The 20,582-nt window shown below is 42.7% G+C and overlaps 1 protein-coding gene across 1 annotated transcript in view; it reads right to left on the reverse strand.

The window, feature by feature from the left end:
* PI4K2B (phosphatidylinositol 4-kinase type 2 beta) overlaps positions 1 to 10,818 on the reverse strand; it is a 42,340-nt gene extending 31,522 nt beyond the window's left edge. Inside the window, exons 1-2 of the mRNA XM_062213114.1 lie at positions 10,372 to 10,818; positions 566 to 720 (exon numbers count right to left, since the gene is read on the reverse strand). Coding sequence (XP_062069098.1) covers positions 566 to 720; positions 10,372 to 10,672 — 456 coding nt within the window. The 5' untranslated portion in view covers positions 10,673 to 10,818. The remainder of the gene's footprint in view (positions 1 to 565; positions 721 to 10,371) is intronic.
* Positions 10,819 to 20,582: the final 9,764 nt, after the last annotated feature.

The following is a 20,582-nucleotide window of genomic DNA, read 5'->3' on the forward strand; positions in this document are numbered from 1 at the left end:
AAGGTTTGGAAATCTTTTAGAAAGGTAACATAGATTTTTCAAAAACTTCTAGATTGTGGAACAAAGTACTGTATAGACTTCCTTCTTCTGCCCCAAAATCATATTTTGGTTCATTTTACCTTGTCACATTGCAATGCCTTGAAACTTCAAATTACCCAGCCTACTTCCCCTGATAAAATACCAGAAAAAAATTTCTAGGCCAAAATCTAGTCTTCAGAAAAATCAAGTACTTGAAAATGATATTTAGGTAAAGACCTCTGACTAAATGCTCAACAACTTCACAGCTGAATGTGGGCATTCAATAAATACTTGAAACCTAATATAAAATAACTAAACAGCAAACTATGACTTCAAATGATTAGCTCCATTTCTAAATACGAGTGTTTTGGTGAAACGAATATGAACATACACACACACACACACACACGCAAACTGACCTTTATTTTGGAATATAGGATGCAATCAGACTTAATAGGAAAATATCTTCAGAAACTCACAATGACCTCAGATTTAAATTAGTTTTCCAAAATTTCTGTTATATATAGTAGGTCTGTGACATTCTCACCCTCTTAGGATCCTTCACAAAGTAACTTCCACTTGAACCTTGAGAGATTCTTTCTGGAAAAATTCCAAGTTCTATTGCTTGCTCTGCTTTCAATATAGTATCAGCAAATTCTGGATCATCCAAGAATGCATTCAGCTCTGAAGCACCAGTAGTTGCTGCACAAAGAAGACCAACTATGAGAAAGCTCATGAGATGGATCAGGTTATCAACATTCGGATGGTAAGGGACACAAAATGTAATCAAGTACTGTACAGACTGCTCTAATTCTATTTTTTATTCTTCCCTAGCCCGACTACTTTTAAAAAGTGCTTTATGTATTTTTAAAATTTTGAATTAACCTGTTATACATATATATATTTTTGTAGGTTACACTTCAATATTTCTGCATATATAACACAGTGTAAACCAATCACAACAGGCAATTATCCTTTCCATTTCCTTATTTTTTTTCTTTGTGTCCCACTTCTCCCCCTTTTTTAAAGACTTATTTTATTTATTTGAGAGACAGGTAGTGAGGTCATCCATCCTCTTGTTCACTACCTAGGTGCCACAACAGCCAAGACTCGGCCAGGCCAAAGCCAGGAGCCCGGAGCCTGGAACCTCTTCCGAATCTCCCAAATGGGTGCAGGGGACCTAGCACTTGGGTCGTCATCCTCTGCTCTTTCCCAGGCACATGAGCAGGGAGCTGCATCAGAAGTGGAGCAGCTGGGACTCTAACTGGCTTGACCCCCTCCACCACAATGCCAGCCCCTCCCACTTCCCTTTAAGTTTCAGTATTTGTTGAAATAGTCACACTAATAGCTCACATTTCTTTGGACTCCTCTGCACTGATTCTGTCCTCCAACCCACTTCGGCTTCTAGCTCCAGTCACTCCTGGGATCTTGTCATTACCAAGAACCTCCGTCTATCCATACCTGAAATTTCAAGTACCTCCTGTCTTCTCAGTTCAGTCCCTCTGTACAGAGTCCAAAAGTTCCCCCCAACAACAACCTACAAAGCACTGAAGTATGCTGTCATCGGCTTTACCTGCTTTGTGTCCTTACTTCCCTCCCTGGCCAGCTTGAATTATGGCCAATCAATAGAAGACCACTCTTGCTTCCTCCCTTCATCATGGTGACCTGGAAAAATCCTAGTCTTGGTTAAACCCAACTGTCTGTCAACTGCACGCCTGCACCGATTCAAGCTGAACTTGACCAAAGAAACATACACAAACAAAATAAGTTCTCGCTTTAAATTCCCAATACCACCTCTCTCATCCTCTCAGCAAATGACCTAGCCTCTCATTTCATTAAGCAAGCAACCAGAAAAAAACTATCACCAATACCCAGTGCCACACCTACCTGTCCTCTACTTCACTTTGAAATGCCCCAGGTTCAGTTCATGGTCCTCTTCTCTCCTAGATCAACACTAGTAATGCCCACATTTGTACTTTGAGCCTGAACTTCTGCCCAGTACTTGAGGTGTCTGCTTGGATGTTGACTAACAGCTTCAACTTCATTAGCCAAAACTGAACTCCTCACTGGCCCAATCCTCCTGAAGGCATCACTTCCACTCTTCCCTTGTTCAGTTCCTGACAACTCCAAATCTTCTGGTCATCTAGGGTTTCACATGCTCACCCTCCACATCCAATCTATCACCAAGTCATGTTGGCTGCACCTTGAATAAGTACCCAGAATCCAACCCCTCCTTACCATCTCCATCCCTTCCACATGATTGGGGTCACTAGCAGCTCTCACCTAAATCATTACAAGAGTCCTCTAATCGGTCTCTTTCACCTGTGCCTCTCTACACTCAACAAGATAAGCTACAGCAACCTTGTTAAAACATTGTACCAAACACTCCAAGGGTTTCCCATCTCACTTGAAGATAGTCCCTAAGCCCTTCACCCAACTGCCTCTAACCACAATTTTTCTGTTTAGCATTTTTCCTCTAGTGTACTGTGTAATTTATTTTTTGAACTCCAAGAAGACAAGGATTTTCACTGCTGTATCTTTGGAACTTATGTAAGTCCTGGAACATAATAGCACTCAATAAACAATTGCTGAATGGATTGATAATTTTTTTGGATAACAATAAAGCCTCACATTAATGATTTATTTATATGGTGCTTCAACATTTGCAATGTGTTTTCACATGCATTGTTATCTAATTATCACAACATCCATCCAAGATAGGATTTTAAAAAATGAGAGATCATGAAAACAAATTGATAATTAATCATGTAAAGTGGCAGATAAGCCAAAAGCTTTTCACAGTTTAGAAGGCATTTAAACACTTTCCTTCATTTAAAGTTTATCTAATTCAGACAGAAATAAAAGTTATTTACTAATTTTTTAAAGTTTATGCTGAGAAAAATATTACAAAAAGGGCTACTGAGAATATTTAACTTATTCAAAAGAATAAATAATTGAAGTATTTTAATCATATTTATATATATACAACTGATATGTAAAAATCAAGTCATTTTTGCTTATCTTTCCAAATTCTTTTTTTCCAAATTCTTTTTTTTTTTTTTGGACCATCTTGTTCATTTGGAAAAGGGAATAGTATTTAGTGGGCACTTACAAATATCTGAATACATAAATATGCCAAAACAATTACCATTAGTCAAATGATATTTCTTCTACATCAGAGATTCCTGAACCCTGAACAAAAGAATGAATCTGGAAAGTTTTCTGTTCCAACCTTTCACCCAGTACTGGTATAACTTCATAATACATCACTAGAGAAAGTGGTCTTTGGGCCAATGCTTAAACACATTCAAAGAGATCACATTTCTTAGATGCTTCTCAATTGTGTGAAAGCAATAATATAATAAACTTCATTTTCCAGAAACAAAATAAGTCTCTAGCAGTTTCAGCCTCTGTCCTAGACTTGCCATTGATCAAAATAAAAGTCTACCTACTTCTTCCTGCCTGGTGACAGTCCTCCATATAGTCTCCAGAACTGACAACCCATTGCAGGGACCAGAGACACCAAGCCTGGCTGTTAACCCAGAACAAGAAGCCTTCTAACCCTGCATTAGCAACACACTGCTAACTCATTAATCGAAGGGCTGAACTCCAAGACCACTTTTGGTCTCTCCCATTCTGTACTTGAGCAGTCTTTTGGCCATTAGTTCAAAAGTTCTTGCAAAAAACTGATATTAAAAGATAAGCTTATGTTGGTGCAAAAATCCACGCATACAAGGGCTCTTCAGACACTTCACAGAAAATGTGTATTATGAAAAACTATGCATGGATTTCAAAATTTTTTGTACCAAAATAAACTTACCTTTTAACTCCTTTTTGTTTTCATGAATTTTTTGAAGTGTCCTAATATGTGCAGGCCTTGACATTACTACTATTAAATGTTACCAAACTGGTTTGTGGATATTTTGAGAGTCCATCATAGAAACTACTTTTGCTGCTATCATGAAACCCAGGATCATCCTGAATACTTTTTTTTTTATGATTTATTCATTTATTTATTTGAGAGAGAGAGAGAGAGAGAGGAAGAGACGAGAGAGCAAGACTTTTCACCCACTGGTTCACTCTTTAAATGGCCACAAGAGCTGGGGTTGGACAAGGTCGAAGATAGGAACCTGGGACTCCATCTGGGTCTCCCATCTGGGTGGCAGGGGTCCAAATCCACTGCATCCCCAGGTGCATCAGCAGGAAGTTGGATCGGAAGCAGAGTAGCCAGGACCCAAACAGGCACTCTGATATGGGTTGCTGGCACTATAAGTACTGGCCTAACCCACTGTGCCACAATGCTGGCCCCTTGAATATTTTGAAACATTTCCATAAAAAAGGCCATGAGATTCTCATCCCTTTTCTCTTTGTCTCTAATGAGAATCTTGGACAAATGAGGTAATATCCACCCTACAGCAAGCTGTGCCTTCTTTCATTTAAGGATGGTCTGGGTTTACCATAACAGAAAGGTACTTACATCCAGAAAGGCACTTAAAAATAGAAACAAAAACAGAAAACCCTGGTCTTTTATCAACTGTCTAAAATCAAAGTAACTGCTTTTAGTAGATGTTTTACTTAACTGACATTTACATTCTACAATTTTATTTTTTTAAATTTTTATTTATTTTGAAAGGCAGAGTTAGAGAAAGAGAGTCTTCCATCTGCTTGTTCACTTCCAGATGGCCACCATGGCCAGAGTTGGGCCCATCTGAAGCCAGAGCTAGGAGTTTCTGGGTCTCCCATGTAGGTGCAGGGGTTCAAGCACTTGGACCATCTTCCACTGCTTTCCCAGGCGTATTAGCAGGAAGCTAGATTAGAAGTGGAGCCGCTAGGACTTGAACCAGCACCCATATGGGATGCTGACACTGCAAGCGGCAGCTTAATCCACTATGCCACAATTTTCCTAATCTTATTAACTTGGAGGACACTTCCAGATGTCACTCTGCTTCAAGACAGATGTGCTATGGATGATCTAGTTGAAGGTTTGTTGCGATTTTGCTTAATAACTGAGGGTGTGGGTGTGGGTAGTTTCATTTTCTTTAATTTTTTTGCAACTAAAATTACTGGGGCAGGCATTTAGCCTGGTGGTGAAACTGCCCACATTCCACACTAGAATACCTGGGCTTAATACCCAGCCCCAACTCCTGACTCCAAACTTCCTACTAACGCAAACTCTGGGAGGCAGCAGCTAGATGGTGCAAGTAATTGGGTTCCCAACCTTGGCTGTTACAGGTATTTGGGTAGTGAACCATCAAACAGCAATGTGCACGTTCTCTCTCCATCCTACCTCTCTCCCTCTAATTTTACTACACATATTCCCTCTGGGTCACCTCTAAGAGGAGGTGGTAGTCTTCTAGTAAGGTCCTGGTCCTACTCAAGGTCCTTACTTTTCACAAATGTCCAGCCCGGGCCCGAACCTTTGCCCATGCTACTCATCAATATGCCTAACTTTTTTCCCCTGGCCAATTTTCACTCTTCCTTCACACTTCAATGCTATCACAAAATAATCTGAGTCCTTGGAAGTCAGAGACTTGTTCTCTGATGCATCTCAAGTGCCTCAAACAAGACCCAGCACATGGTAGGCCCTCTACAAATTTGCTTGAAACATTAACAAACTATCCTACTGACCACACTTTTAGTTATTAAGTGGTCCTTTAGAAAGCAGAAACTGGGGTGGGAGGGCTGGCACTGGGGTATCTGTAGCAGCTAAAATCATGCAGCGCCGGCATGCCATATGGGTGCTAGCTCGTGTCCCAAAGCTGCTCCTCTTCCAATCCAGCTCCCTGCTAATGTGGAAGATGGCCCAAGTGCTTGGGCCCCTGCAAATGTGTAGTAGACCCGGAAGAAGCTCCTGGCTCCTGGTTTCACCTTGGCCCAGTCTTGGCTGTTGAGGCCATTTGGGGAATGAACCAGCTGATGGAAGACATCTCTCTGTCTCTCTAACCCAGCCTTTCAAATAAATAAAATAAACAAACAAAAAAGCAGAAACTGAAGTAAGAAAACCCACTGTATAACCTTTTAAATTTAGTTGAATCTAAGTACAGTAACTTGTCAAGTTTTCATTTTAAGGAAATCAGAATGGATTCTTCTTCCCTGAGGATTAGAACTCCATCTGACCATCTTTACTACACGTTACCCACCTAACCAGTGTATGTCCTAGGAACAAATGAGATGCTCACAAGCTTGGTGAACTGAAGCCTGCCTTGGGCATTGCAGGGCCATCTGTCTTTCAGATCTCAGATCAGATGCCCCTTCCTCTGCCATGTCCTCCCTGGCTCCAACATCTAGGGCATGGCTCCAGGCCTCAGTGGAACCCTCAACTTTCCCCGACCCAAGCAGTCTGTAAAAGTGTTGGTTTTAATTGACTGTCTCCCCTCTTAGGTTATAAATTCATATGGAGGTACGGCAGACAACCCGGCATCCATTTGCTATAGGTCACTATTCTTTCCTCAAGGCTTTGATGTCCATTGGCACGTAAGTATTTGATGACTGCCATATCTCTGTAATAAATGGTAAAACGAACAGCTGTCCTTTACGCACTGGTTGTGGAATAATCTCCAACATATCTCCACTATCTTTCAAAGTTCACTTATGGAGGAGTGTGAAAATACATGAATATCTGCTCTTCTAGAAACCTCCTTTAAACCACATTATCAGTGTCTTCAACCTAGAACAAACAATACTGATAGCATCAGTTCCTAAAATTACTTCTGCCGCGGGCTGGTGTCATGGTACAGCAGGCTAAGCCACTGTTTGCAACACCAGCAGCCCAGATCAGAGTGCCACTTTCAAGTCTTGGCTACTCTGTGAAGGCAGTGGAAGGTGGGCCAAGTACTTGGGCCCTGCCACGCATTGGGAAACCTGCATGGAGTTCCTGGCTCTTGGCTTTAGGCCGGCCTGGCCTTGGTTGCTGTGGCCATCTGGGGAGTGAAACAGCAAATGGAACATCTCTTTCTCTCTCTCTCTGTCACTGAACCTTTCAAATAAATAAACTTTTTTCTTTTTAATTGCTTCTACTGAAATGGTCTTGAGAGAAGTTCTAAGAAGTACAGCTATGAAACTAACCACTTTTATTCCAAAGATGTTGTTCAGCATACAGTCTCTTCTCCCAAAGACTAAACGACACATTATCCTTTGTCATTTTTAACCTTACGAGCAGTGACTGTTTCTCTCACTAGCCGCTCAGTAATCTTAACAAACTTGTGGGCTGCCTGCGTCAGCCATCTGACCCGTATTTGTACTTTCATTCCAGTCTCGCGCTCACTTAGTTCACTACACTTATTTCCCATTCTCATCTTCCCTCCTCATTTGCGATTTTCATATTTTGTTTATACATTTATTAGTTATCATGCTGCAAATCATCAAATGACTTAAAAATGTACATTTTATTCTACCCTGGTAACTGTGAATTCTAACACTGTGCTCTGTTAGACTTCTGAGACAGGATAAGTGCTCCTGGTTTGTATGAACTGGGAGCTCAGAGAAATCACCTCACCTCTGTGCTTTCTTAAAGTGAGAATAAAAAGTGTTCACTTCCCTGATACTCACTTCACTACATTATAGCTCATATATTATGAATTAATATGTGAGGCACACAGAACTTCGCCCAGCACATACTAACCGCTATGTAGATATTATCTATTATCATCTTTATTATTTCCCAACTCACTGATCAAAGTGCTAACTAGACCAAGGAGTGCCACTAACCCTTCTTCCGTGGCACTGACCCAATAACTGAGTATGGTTTATGCTCTATCCAAACTCTGTCACATGTCTTATTAAAATAAAGATAACAGACATGACATTCCTTCACTGGTTAAAGCACCTGTGTATATAAACAAAATAGTCAAGCATCATCAATGAAGTTAATATTAACCTAAAGGCAAGAATTTCTTGGAACCAGAGAATTTTCATGGAATTTTGGATGGTAAAGAACAAAAAAAATTAATAAGCTCCTAAAAAAAAACAACTAAAAACTCTAGTTAAATTACTCAAACTTTTAAGAGTGCTTTAAAATTTGTAAATCGTTTTTATAATTCAAAACTATGAAAACAAAACCTCCATAATAATCACACTCAGGGATCTACAGCAAAATGGAAGAAGTGCAAGACATGAAAAAGGAAGAAGCAGGCTCAGTCCTGCCTTTACCACTTCCTGGATATTTGACTTTGGGCAAACCACCCACCGCTGAAATTCTTTGAACTACCAGTGGTTACCGTTTTAGTAATTTTCAATCTTCACAAGGCTGTGGGTGAGTAACAACTCGCTGTGCTGTTGTGAGAATTAATGAAGAGCCAAAACCCAGATCTCAGCAAACTGCAAACTGTGATATTCATTAAAGAAGCAATTCTTTAAAGCAGCAATTCTCTTTAATCCATCTGCAGTGTGATACTCTATTCTCACTTTGTCGTCTTCTGGTCTTCATGCTATTTGTTTACAAAAGACCTCATTTGCACAGAACAAATGCACTTTCAAGGCTTCTGGTTATTTTAAAATCTAGTTACACAAGCTACTTGTAGAAAAAAGGCAAGCTAGTGACACAGATCTTAGTAGTTGCTTCACAGACTAGATTCTAGATAACAGACATCCAAATTGCCAAGGTACGTGAATGCAGGCCCATTTGGGATCATGGTTCCAATTTCACGTCTATTTGTCTAAACACTGTACTGTCAAAGCCTCAGTTAGGCAAGACAATGTAACATGTATGTCAGACATTCCCTAAAGCTTAACAAGTGGACAGACTGCTTCTCATGGGCCTGATTCATTTACTCTGGAATATGTCTGAATGTAAGTTCAACTAGAATGTGACCGATCTGTCCAAAGTTCTTTCAACTGCAGAAGATGTATTCGTGTATTAGTAGCAGGACATGTGAAATCTAACTCCAGAAAAACTAAGCAATATTAATGAAAACTTTCTCAAGTAGGGAGTCATAGCTGAGTGTACAATATCATCTCATTTAATCTACCATAAGACCAGCACGTAGGTATTAAAATCACCAGTTTACACATCAGCCCGTCTTCATTTCTTTCAAGTCTACTCTAGTTATACCAAATGCCTAACTAAGTTCCACTTCCCACTCCACCTGCCCCCAAACTCACTTAATCCTTGTGCACTATGGCCCAGTGGGTAAGGCCCACATCCCTCCAGCATCACAAATAGCAGTGCCACAGTCAAGGCCCAGCCACCCTGCTGCCAATTCAACCTCCTGCTAATGAGCCTACAAGGCTGCCGATGATTGCTGCTGTGAGTGAGTCCCTGCTACCTACATGGGAGATCCAGATGGAGTTCCAAGCTCCTGGCTTTGGCCTGGCAAAACCCAAGTTGTCCACTGCACTTCAGGAGTGAGCCAGCGGATGGAAGAGGCCTTTCTCTCTCTCATTCTGCGTTTCAAATAAACACAAATAAACATTTAAAAACTTCCGATTACCAACAAATATCCATGCTTGCAAGCAGAATGCCTACATTTACTAACGTTCCATGTCTTTTCTTTTAAAGGTTTTATGTTTGAAGTACAGAGTGATAGAGACAGGTAGAGCCAGAGAGAGCGAGGGAGCGAGGGAGCGAGTGTTCCATCTGCTGGTTCACTCCCCAGATGACCTCAACGGCCAGAGCTAAACTGATCTGAAGCCAGGAGCCAGGAGCTTCCAGGTCTCTCACGCGGGTGCAGGGGCCCAAGGACTTGGGCCATCTTCTGCTTTCCCAGCCCATAGGAGAGAGCAGGATGGGAAGTGGAGCAGCCAGGACTCGAACTGGCGTCCAGATGGTATGCCCGCGCTACAGGCTGGGACTTTAACCCGCTATGCCACAGCGCCAGCCCCCCGTATTTCCTCATTTAATCTCTCTTTCACCTGAGGCCCATCACTAACGAAAACGGGTTCCTCTCTCTTTTTAAGCCTAAGTACTGAAGCTACTCAAGGGAGCCAAACTTCCCTAGACAGAAAGCAGCACCAGCAAGTCAGGCCTGTGTGGCCCCTAGCTAACGTCACAATATTTACTAGGCAAAGGCTGTGAGACGTGTCCCAGCGCTAACAATATTCTTGCTGTGCATCGCCCTCCTGTCATCCACCTTGGAAACTCACAACCCGGCCACTTTCTGCTCCTCCCGAGCTCTCGATTCAAACTCGAGTCTCAGCCGGAGCGAACTGACGTCACTTGACAGTGTGCTGTTTGATTCCCGGAGTCCAGCCACTCTCTGGGCGGAGGCCTAAGGAAGCAGAGTCGGCGACAACCCTTGGCCCCGGGTGCAGCAGCCTGGGCGAGAAACCCCGGAGCGGGAGCGAGAGAGGCCAGGAGCCCAGGCGGGCAGGGCGCGAACCGGGGCTGCGCGCACAGAAGGGAGAGCCGGCTCGCACCTGAACCCGAGAGGCGGTTCCGGTCCAGGTCGGCGGGGCCCGTCCGCGGGACCCCCACGCCCCGGTGCGGGCAGCTGGCCGAGTCCCCGGGAGGCAGCAGCACTTCCTCGTCGCGGGCCTCGCGGGGGGCGTCCCCCGCAGCCTCCGGCAGCCTCACGGCGCCGCCCGGGCCGCCCTTCCGCGGCGGGGCCCAGGCGATCCGCGGCAGCAGCGGCTCCCGCTCCTCATCCTCCTCCTCCGCCGCCGCCAGGCTGCCGCCGCCCGCAGACGCCCGCCGGCCGGGCTCGCAGGCCTCCGCCATGGGCTCCCTCGGCGCCTGGCGTGCTGAGACCTAATCAGAGAGGCCGGGGCCGCGGGTCTGTCCGCGGCATCGCGGGGCGCAGGAGCGGCTGGGTCGAACCTTCGCCACCTCACCAGTGCTCCGGTCCGGTTCGGCGGCCGCACAGCGGCGCCACACCTCCAGGCTCAGCCGGCCGAGCCTGCGCCTGCGCAGAGAGGCGGAGGCGGTGCGGGGCGGGGCGTGTGCGCGGCGCGGGGCGGGGCGGGGCGGCGCGGGGCGGGGCCGCCACCCGGCTCCGGGGGGCCGGCCGCTGCGGGGCGGGGTCGCCGCCCCGAACCCGAGTGGGCGTGTCCCTGCGCGGCAGGTGTCTCTGAGTTCACCACACTCCGTCCAAAGAGGCAGATGTGTGTGACTACAGTTCTCCCACTGGAGGTCAGTCGGAGCGGGAACCTTGTCCAGGGACTCTCGGACAGTGTAGTATTTTCCCCGCACTGATCTAGCTGCAGATGTATCCATTTAAAAAATCTCCTGACTTTCTTCCCTGATTCCGCTGATCTGGTTTCTACCTCAGTGATTTTTGCTTCTTTAAGTCGCCTGGAGTTCGGTTTCCATTCCTGGTTGCCACGAGCAGACGCATTCTTGACGGAGGACACCCTTCTAGACACACGGTTAAGGCTGTGAGTTGTCCTGTGCGCGCGGCTCTAGCTGCATTTCACTATTTTTGATATGTTACGCTTTCCTTCCCAGTCAATGAAAACTCTCTTGATTTCCCTATGCCTGACCCTTTGAAGTGTGTTGAATGTCCAGTACACACTTGGGGGCTTCTCTACACGTTACTTCTACTTTAATCCTGTTGTGGCCCAACGAGATGCTCCGACTTCGGTCTTCTGAATTGTATTCGTACTTATTTCATAGCCCAGAACATCATTGTGAACATTCCGTGTGCACTGCTTAAAGAATGTATTTTACCACTGCGTGGTCACATAAGTGTCAGTTGGTTCCATAAATATCAATCCAGTTAAGTATTAATAGTGTTGTTCATTTTCTTTTCTTACCGCTTTTTGCCCAATCCTATTACTTACTGAGGGAAGTTATCACACTCTTCCTGTTTACGGTTGTTGAATCGATTTTTCTATTCTTTTTAGTTTGTTGAATTTTTCTTCATGAATTTTGAAGCTGTGTTATTGGATGCATGCACAGGATTTTTATGACATAGGCTTCTTTGCCTTACTGATAATTTGATCTCTTAAAATTTTATTATGAATTGTCTCTTCTTATCTCTGTTAATACTGATGGCTTGAAATCTATTTTGTCTAATGTTAATATAACCACTCTATTTTTTTGCTTACTGTTTGCCTAGTAAATCTTTTCCCAATCTTTTTAGCTTATGTTTTTCTTAAAGCATATGTAACTTGTGTAGATGGCTTATAGTCTGATCTTGATTTCTAAAAGAATTCATTATGATAATCTCTGACTTTTAATTGGAATTTTCAGTCCATTTACATTTAATGTGATTGGATTTAGATCTGTAATTTTGACATTTTATTTCTGCTTCCTCTTCTTTTTGTTCTTTTGTTTCTCCTTTTCTGCTTTCTTTGGGGTTAATTTAATATTTCTGAGTATTTCATCATTGAATTTCTGCAATACCACTTTAAATTAATTTTTACTGATTCACTAGTGTTCACATTATGCATTTTTTAATTATCACAGTGTTCTGAGAACTCATACTACTTAACATAAAATGTAAATACCTTGAAGAATTGAAGTTCCATTTATCCCCCATTCTTTATGTCATTGTTATCATATACCCAACATTTTAAAAAATAATACACATTTCCCATGAGCTTTTTGAAGGCCCCTCTACACATGGATGTCAAAAATTTTTTGCACCAAAATAAACTTTAATTTTGCTAGCTACAAACTTTTTGAAGTATCCTCATATACTAGACCTATATGTTTAAGTATGGTGAATAATTTTTTCCTTAAATTATGTCTTTTAAAGAAATTAAGGAAACAGTTTATAGTCTCTTATGTTTACTTATATATTTGCCATTGCTGTTTTTCATTCTTTTTATGTATTTAAATTTCAATCTTGTATTATTTCCCTTCTCTTATTTTATTTATTTAACATATTTATTTATTTGAAAATCAGAGTTACAGAGAGAGAGGGCGGGAGGGAGAGAGAGAGAGAGAGAGAGAATATGAGAATCTTCCATCTGCTGGTTCACTCTCCAGATGGCTGCAATAGCCAGCCAGGCTGAAGCCAGGAGCCAGGAGCTCCATCCAAGTCTCCCCTGTGGGTAGCAGGGTCCCAAGCTCTTGGGCCATCTTCCACCTCTTTTCCCAGGACATTATCAAGGAGCTGGATTAGAAGTGGAACAACGTGGACACGAACTGGCACCCATTTGGGATGCCAGCATCACAGGTGGTGTCTCAACCCACTATGCTATAATGTTGATTCCCCTTCTTTTTTTGAATAAACTCATATATTGGGATGACCATTTGGCACAGCAGGTAAGACATCAGTTAATAGACTGGCATACCATAGCAAAGTGCTTGGGTTTGAATCTTGGTTTTGCTCCCAATTATTGCTCCCTGCTAATGCACACCCTGAGAAACAGTATGTGATGGTTTTCATATTTGTGTCCTTGAGAGCCACTTGGGAGACCTGGATTGAGTTCCTGACTCTTGAATTTGGACTGATCCAGCCCCGATTGTTGCAGGAATTTGGAGAGTTAACCAAAAGATTGGAGTTTCTCTCTGACTTTCAAATTAAATAATACATTTCTTATAATGCAGTTATGTTGGTGATAAATTCTAAGCTTTATTTATCTGAAGCTATATTTATTTCATCTTCACCATCACTTTCAAACATTTTTCTGTGGGTGTTGAATTCTGGGTTGATGATACTGCTCTCACCTGTTCAGGTTCAATTCTAAAAATGTCATTCAAGTGTCCGATAGCTTTCATTATTTCACAATCAAATCCCTTCATCTACCCACCAAATTTTTTACAAAGATTTATTTTATTTATTTGAAAGGCAGAGAGACATACAGAGAGATCTTTCATCACTGGTTCACTTCCCAAATGCCCACAACAGCTAAGACTGGGCCATGCTAAAGCCAGGAACCAGGAACTCCATCAGGTCTCCCAAGTACTTGGTGGCAGGGGCCAAAGTACATGGGCCATTCTCCACTGCCTTCCCAGGAGCATTAGCAGACAACTGGATTGGATGCAGAGCGGCCTGGGATTGAACTGGTGCTTAACCTGCTGCACCAGAATGCTAGCCTCTACCCACCCAATTTGTATTGTGTCATTTTCTCAAGCTAACTTGAAGATTTCTCTCTCTCTCTCTCTTTTTTTTTTTTTTTTTTTTTGACAGGCAGAGTTAGACAGTGAGAGAGAGAGAGACAGAGAGAAAGGTCTTCCTTCCGTTGATTCACCTCACAAACGGCCGCTAAAGTCGGCGCGAAGCCAGGAGCCAGGTGCTTCCTCCTGGTCTCCCATGCAGATGCAGGGCCCAAGCACCTGGGCCATACTCCACTGCCTTCCTGGGCCACAGTAGAGAGCTGGACTAGAAGAGGAACAACCAGGACAGAATCTGGCGCCCTAACCAGGACTAGAACCCGGGGTGCCGGTGCCGCAGGCAGAGGATTAGCCTAGTGAGCCACGGTGCCGGCCAAAGATTTTCTCTTTATCTTTTGTTTTCAATAGTTTGACTATGATATCTTTGCTCTGCTGGTTTTTTTCATCTTATTGAATATGTATATTTATGTTTTACACAAAATTTGAGGAGATCTCAGTCATTATTTCTTTTTTTTTTTTTTTGATTTATTTATTTGAAAGGCAGAGAGAGAGAGAGGTCCTCCATCTGATGGTTCACTCCCCAGATGGCCGCAACAGCCAGAGCTGCGCCGATCCGAAGCCAGGAACCAGGAGCTTCTTCCAGATCTCCCACATGGGTGCAGGGGCCCAAGGACTTGGGCCATCTTCTACTGCTTTCCCAGGCCATAGCAGAGAGCTGGACAGGAAGTGGAGCAGCCAGGTCTCGAACTGGCACCCATATGGGATGCCGGCGCTTCAGGCCAGGGCATTAGCCCTCTGCACCACAGCATCGGCCCCAGTCATTATTTCTTCAAATATTTTCTATTCACATTTTCTCTTTCCTTTTCTTCTGAGTTTCCTATTATATGTATGTTGGACTCTTTGATTTGTCCCAAAAGTTAATAGAACTCAGTCTGCCTATTCATTTTTAAATAGTTTTTATGTCTGTTTTTCAGATTGCATAATTTCTCATAATCTTTTAAATTTGCTGACCCAGTGACTGTTTCACCTGTTAAGTCCACCCAGTGATTTTTTTATTTCAGATCTTATGATTTTCAGTTATAGGATTTTTATTTAGCTTTTTTTTTTGGGGGGGGGGTTATTTCCATTTCTGTTTCCCTACTGGGGTTTCCTATCTGTTAATTCACCATGATTATATATATTAAAATGTTTAATAAGCATATACTAAAGTCCTAAAATATACATATAATGTTTAAAGTCTTTGCTAATTCTTTTTTTTTTTTTTTTACAGGCAGAGTTAGACAGACAGAGAGAGAGACAGAGAGAAAGGTTCACCTCCCTAATGGCTACTACGGCCGGCACGCTGAGCCGATCTGAAGCCAGGAGCCAGGTGCTTCCTCCTGGTCTCCCATGCGGGTGCAGGGCCCAAGCTCTTGGGCCATCCTCCACTGCCCACCCGGGCCACAGCAGAGAGCTGGCCTGGAAGAGGGGCAACCAGAACAGAACCAGTGCCCCAATTGGGACTAGAACCCAGTGTGCCGGCGCCGCAGGCAGAGGATTAGCCTAATGATCTGCATTGCTGGCCATCTAATTCTTACATGTTTATCATCTTGGGGTCAGCTTCTCTTCACTGGCTTTTCTGTTGACTATAAGCCAAATTTTCCTGTTGCTTTAGAAATCTGTTATTTTTTTATTGTATACTAAACATTGTAGATATATAGTAGAGCCACTAAATTCTGGAATCTTCCTCTAAGGGGTATTGGTTTGTTCTAGCAGATAGTTAACTTGGCTGGAATTAAACTCCACCTGAAATTTCTTTCAGCAATCCAGATGTTTCTTTCTGCGGGGGTTTTGAAGCTCCCACCATGCACACACAGTTCAGGAATGAAGCAAGGATTCTGGCAGAGTTATGTGCATTTCTTGGTGCTCTCTCTCTCTGTGGTTTGTTTCTTTTCAGGATTTGCTTGTTCCGGTTTCAGCTGCTCTGAGAAACCCAAACTCCATCCTCTAATTTCTTAAACCATTAAGACGGTAGCTTTCTGAGTTTCAGCTACTTTATACAGTACATACTGTGTGAAAATATAAATAAGAACAAATATCACTCTTTATATTTCTATTCTGTGAATAATAGACATCCTTTTAATTCTGCCTGCATGTTTTTGGTTGCTTTCCAGTAACGAAAACTAATATTTAAAATAATTTTTCAAATGATTTTTATAGTTTCTTGAAAGTTTTATCATTTTTATCCATAAAGAAGTTTCATCTAATAAACTCTCCTATGACATAATTTACTGGAAATACATCTTTAGTGAAAGAATGCTGCTGTAGTTTGCTGTGTAGTTCATGTATTAGGAAAGAAATATTACTTGCAGCTAGATAAGACAGGATTTAGCATCAGTTCTATTTCTAGTTTTAGTTCTTGTAGATGTAAACACTGAGAAAAGCTGTCTAAAAATGGATGGATATGGGAACCTTTTGAAATGACAGTGTCACTCAAATCTTTGATCTTCTTCCAAGATAAATGCTAAAAATCACATAATACTCTGTCATCAAAAGTTATTTTTTATGATCTGTCATTAGATACCCTACTTAGGTCTTCCTTTGTTTGAGTTAGTCACTTTCTCAGTTCCTGGGAAGTATGCCAAAAAGACTTTTAAAAGACTTATCCACATTTTAATAATTACAGTCTAACCTTTTCATCTTAAATCACCTTATTTTTAAACTCAGAGTTGATAAAAAGAAATATTAGCATTTTTATAAACCTGTCACCAATACAATATTTTTCATTTAAGTGTTTTATCCTTATGAGCTTTAATCATAATTTCATCAAAACTTTGGAAGTGCACATCTGTCTCTTTCAATGTATGTAAAAATCTCACTTAAAAGTTAATCAGCAAAGCCAGGCTTCATTATGAAATCAATCAGCCAGAGCAGACTTTTTTCAATTCACATGAGCATGTTGGAATGTACCGCTCTGTCAACATGTCGGTTTCATGTTCTAAAACTCTGCCACTTTCGATATTTCTCACTGATGCTGTATTTTGTTCCTGTGGGATATTCCCTGGAGCGTGCAGTCTTTGATAGTGGTCAGGGTTTAGAAGAGGCAAGACTTTTCCATAAAACTTGTCATCACTCTCACAACCTCAGCTCTACAATACATATGTATAGAACATCTCAACACAGGCCTATGTGTACCACTTCCAATGTCACCATCACTTTAAAGATTAGTCCTTTAACAAGACAGGAAATACTGTTGCAATTTTATGGGGCCTTTTAGGAGTTGTTGCTAATAGGTATATTTCAAATACAATCTTGCTAATAGGTATATTTCAAATACAATCTTGCTTGAGAGCCTCAGGTCTGTTTATACCTTGGGGCAAGGAGCCATTGGAAGATTCAGGATGGGTAGCCTAGCACCAATGTATGTACTACTATTCCATTCTGGCATTAACTACCCAGCATTAAGGCAAACACCATAAGTTAAGAGCTCAAGCCTCTCCAGGACTGTACTCACTTCCAGCCATACTGCAGGGGTCCCTTATGACAGACAGGGGGAGGGAGACAAAGTGTGCTTGTCAAAAGTTTGATAAATGAGTGACTGAGTAACATTATATTTAAAGGAATTCTATAAATGCTATGGTAAAAGCTATCAATTGTCTTTGGTACTATTGATGTTGGCTTCCTAAATATCACCAAGACAACTTACATCGGAGGTCTCCAAGCCCACCCAATGTTTGAAGATTCACCGAGAGGACTCGCAGAGCTCAGCATGCAGTCATATCCAATCTATGACTTACGACAGTGAAAGGCTACAAAGAACATCAGGAAAGGGAGAAGGCACACGAGGCTGAGTCTGGAGGAAATGAGGAGCCTCTTCCAGGAGTTCTCCCAGCAGAGTCCCAGGCCACAAGATGCGACAACACATGGGAAATGATGTCTACAAAGAAACTCAACAGAGTCATGCCTGGGGGCTGTTATTGGAGCTGGTGATGTTGGCACCTTGTACCTCGCAGGCACTAAAATTCCAGACCTCTAGAAGCAAAGCAGGTGTCCAACATAAGCCATGCTGTTTATACAGACAGTGTGGGCAAACTTAGTCCCTTGGGGAATCTATCTGAAGCCTGAAGTCCTAGATGCTGGACACAGGCCAACCTTCCAAAGAAGCCTTTCCAAGGATAGTAGTCTCAGACTTTCTGTTGGTTAGAGGTCCCTCACACAACCCAGTCACACTGTGAGGCCAGTCTTCTGAGAGCAGAAAAAAACTTTGTTATTATTACAAAGGATGGAAGTAGGAGAATATGTCTCAAATCTGCCTCCCCGACCGAGTTGCCTGGGAAACCTCTAGGGGTGAGGTAAGAGTAAGCCAGTACACAGAAATGCCCAGAAGGCAGATCTTGATTGGAGAGGCTTAGTATGAGGCAGGGTGGTAAGACTTTTAATTCTGGATTTTTGCTTTTTTTTTTTTTTTTTTTTTGACAGGCAGAGTGGATAGTGAGAGAGAGAGAGAGAAAGGTCTTCCTTTTTGCCGTTGGTTCACCCTCCAATGGCCACTGTGGCTGGCGCATCTCACTGATCCGAAGCCAGGAGCCAGGTGCTTCTCCTGGTCTCCCATGTGGGTGCAGGGCCCAAGGACTTGGGCCATCCTCCACTGCCTTCCCGGGGCCATAGCAGAGAGCTGGCCTGGAAGAGGGGCAACTGGGATAGAATTCGGCGCCCCAACCGGGACTAGAACCTGGTGTGCAAGGCGGAGGATTAGCCTGTTAAGCCACCGGACGGATTTTTGCATTTGAAAGACCCCTCACTTCTGAAATGGGCCCGATATGCCCAGGTCACAGTGTTCCTGTGGCGTCTGTGGTCCTGCCAGTTAGATTTTCCTTCTTTGGCACTTGCCTAGGTTGTGTGACATCTAGTTCTGTGCTCTGGATTCTCTGTGCATGCACAGCCCTGTCCTAAAAATGCATTGACTAAGAAATTTGATCAGACCCACTGTTAAAGCATAAAACGGGGAAACTTTCTGGAGAACAATGAGGAAGCATAACAAAACATTTTTGTGTTGGAGGCTTCAAAAGGAAACCTGTTAACTCTTTGGCACACAGCCTGTCACTGAGACTAAGGGGAGTTTACTGCTTCCTATGGTGAGGAAGATCACCATGTTGGTGGTGGAGGAGAAAGGTAGCGGTGGAGAGGAAGAAGGGCAAGGTCAGGATTTACTGAGATTGGAAGTTTGGTTTAAAGTAGATCCTGCAATGCAGGGCATAGACTAGGTTTGAATTAAGATTGGTGAAAAGAGCCAAAAGAAGGATATTGGAGACAAGAGATTCAAAAATGTTTAGGGTTCAGATTGTCTTCTGATGCCTTTTGTTGAAGCTTTGATAGGTCTTTCAGGAAGTTCCTGTTATGAACATAGAGTTATTTGTCTGGATAACAGTCTGGTGGAGTAGTAAATAATGCTACTGAAGACAGGGGAATGGTTGTGTTAATTAATATGGACAGTGAAATATGGCAGTTTCCCTTCTCAGTATAGATGCATTTAAAAAAAATAGTGAATATTTTAATCAGAAAGTACATGATCTGCTAGTGAAAGTTGAAGTTAATTTACGCCTGATGAGTCAGGAAAAATGGTAGCACTGAATTGGATTGACTTTTCCCAGAGATTTTGTTTCTAGTTTCCCATTATTATAATCTGGGAATAACCTCCAGAACAAAGTACATGTGTTCTTTTGACGTGAAAGGCAGGGAAGAGGAGAATTGTGGACAACAGTAGCACCAAGCATTTGTAGGGAAATGACTTCCAGAGACTTACATTTAATTCATCTCACCTCTATCTCTACTCTAATCCTGAAAGCCAATTTTATCATCTGCATCTTGTAGATAGAGAAACGGACATTCAGAAAAAGGAAATGACTCATCCTATTCACGCTCCTACTGCTGGCAAGGAGAAGACTCAAGATTAGAACCGCAGTTTCCAGAACCCATGATGAATTTGATGAACCAATTCTAACAAGAAGAATTAGACCATTGTATTGACTTGGACCAATCAGGATTTATCCCTTGAATTGGGAATATGAGTCACTTGAAGGAGTGATGGGCATCTTCACAAAACTACAATTTTGTCAGAAGTAAAAAGTAATGGAGGAAAATACTGTACAAGCAACTGAAGGTGTTAGCCTGGGCTTCCAACACAAATCTATTTTCTGTAAAGCAGCCAGAGAGATCTTCCCAACCTTCCTTTCCAATAATGTTCCTCCTCTGCTTCCAGCTTCTGTGGCTTCCCGTGCTACATAGACTAAATCACCAAAAAATGTACCTGGGGCTGCAAGGCTAAGGGGGCTCTGCACCTGCCCTCCTCATTAATCGTAAGCCCGTCCTTCCGGCTTCCTTTCCATGTTGAGGGCTTCTGCTTATGTCTGGAGAGTATCAGTCACAGTTCTCCAAAGAAACAGAAGCAACAGGATATGAAAGCTTTCTTTTCAGGAACTGGCTCACTGGGATTGTGTTAGCAGGCAAGTTCAAAATCTGTAGGGCAGGTCTGCAGGCCACAGACTCAGCTGGTGCTGCAGCCTTGAAGCAGAGCTTCTTCCCTGGGAAACCCCAGTTACTGCTCTTTGCCCCTTTCAACTGATTGAATGGGGCCCACTTGCCCTGT

Source organism: Lepus europaeus, chromosome 16 (assembly GCF_033115175.1).
Source record: "Lepus europaeus isolate LE1 chromosome 16, mLepTim1.pri, whole genome shotgun sequence".
NCBI classification, from domain to species: domain Eukaryota; kingdom Metazoa; phylum Chordata; class Mammalia; order Lagomorpha; family Leporidae; genus Lepus; species Lepus europaeus.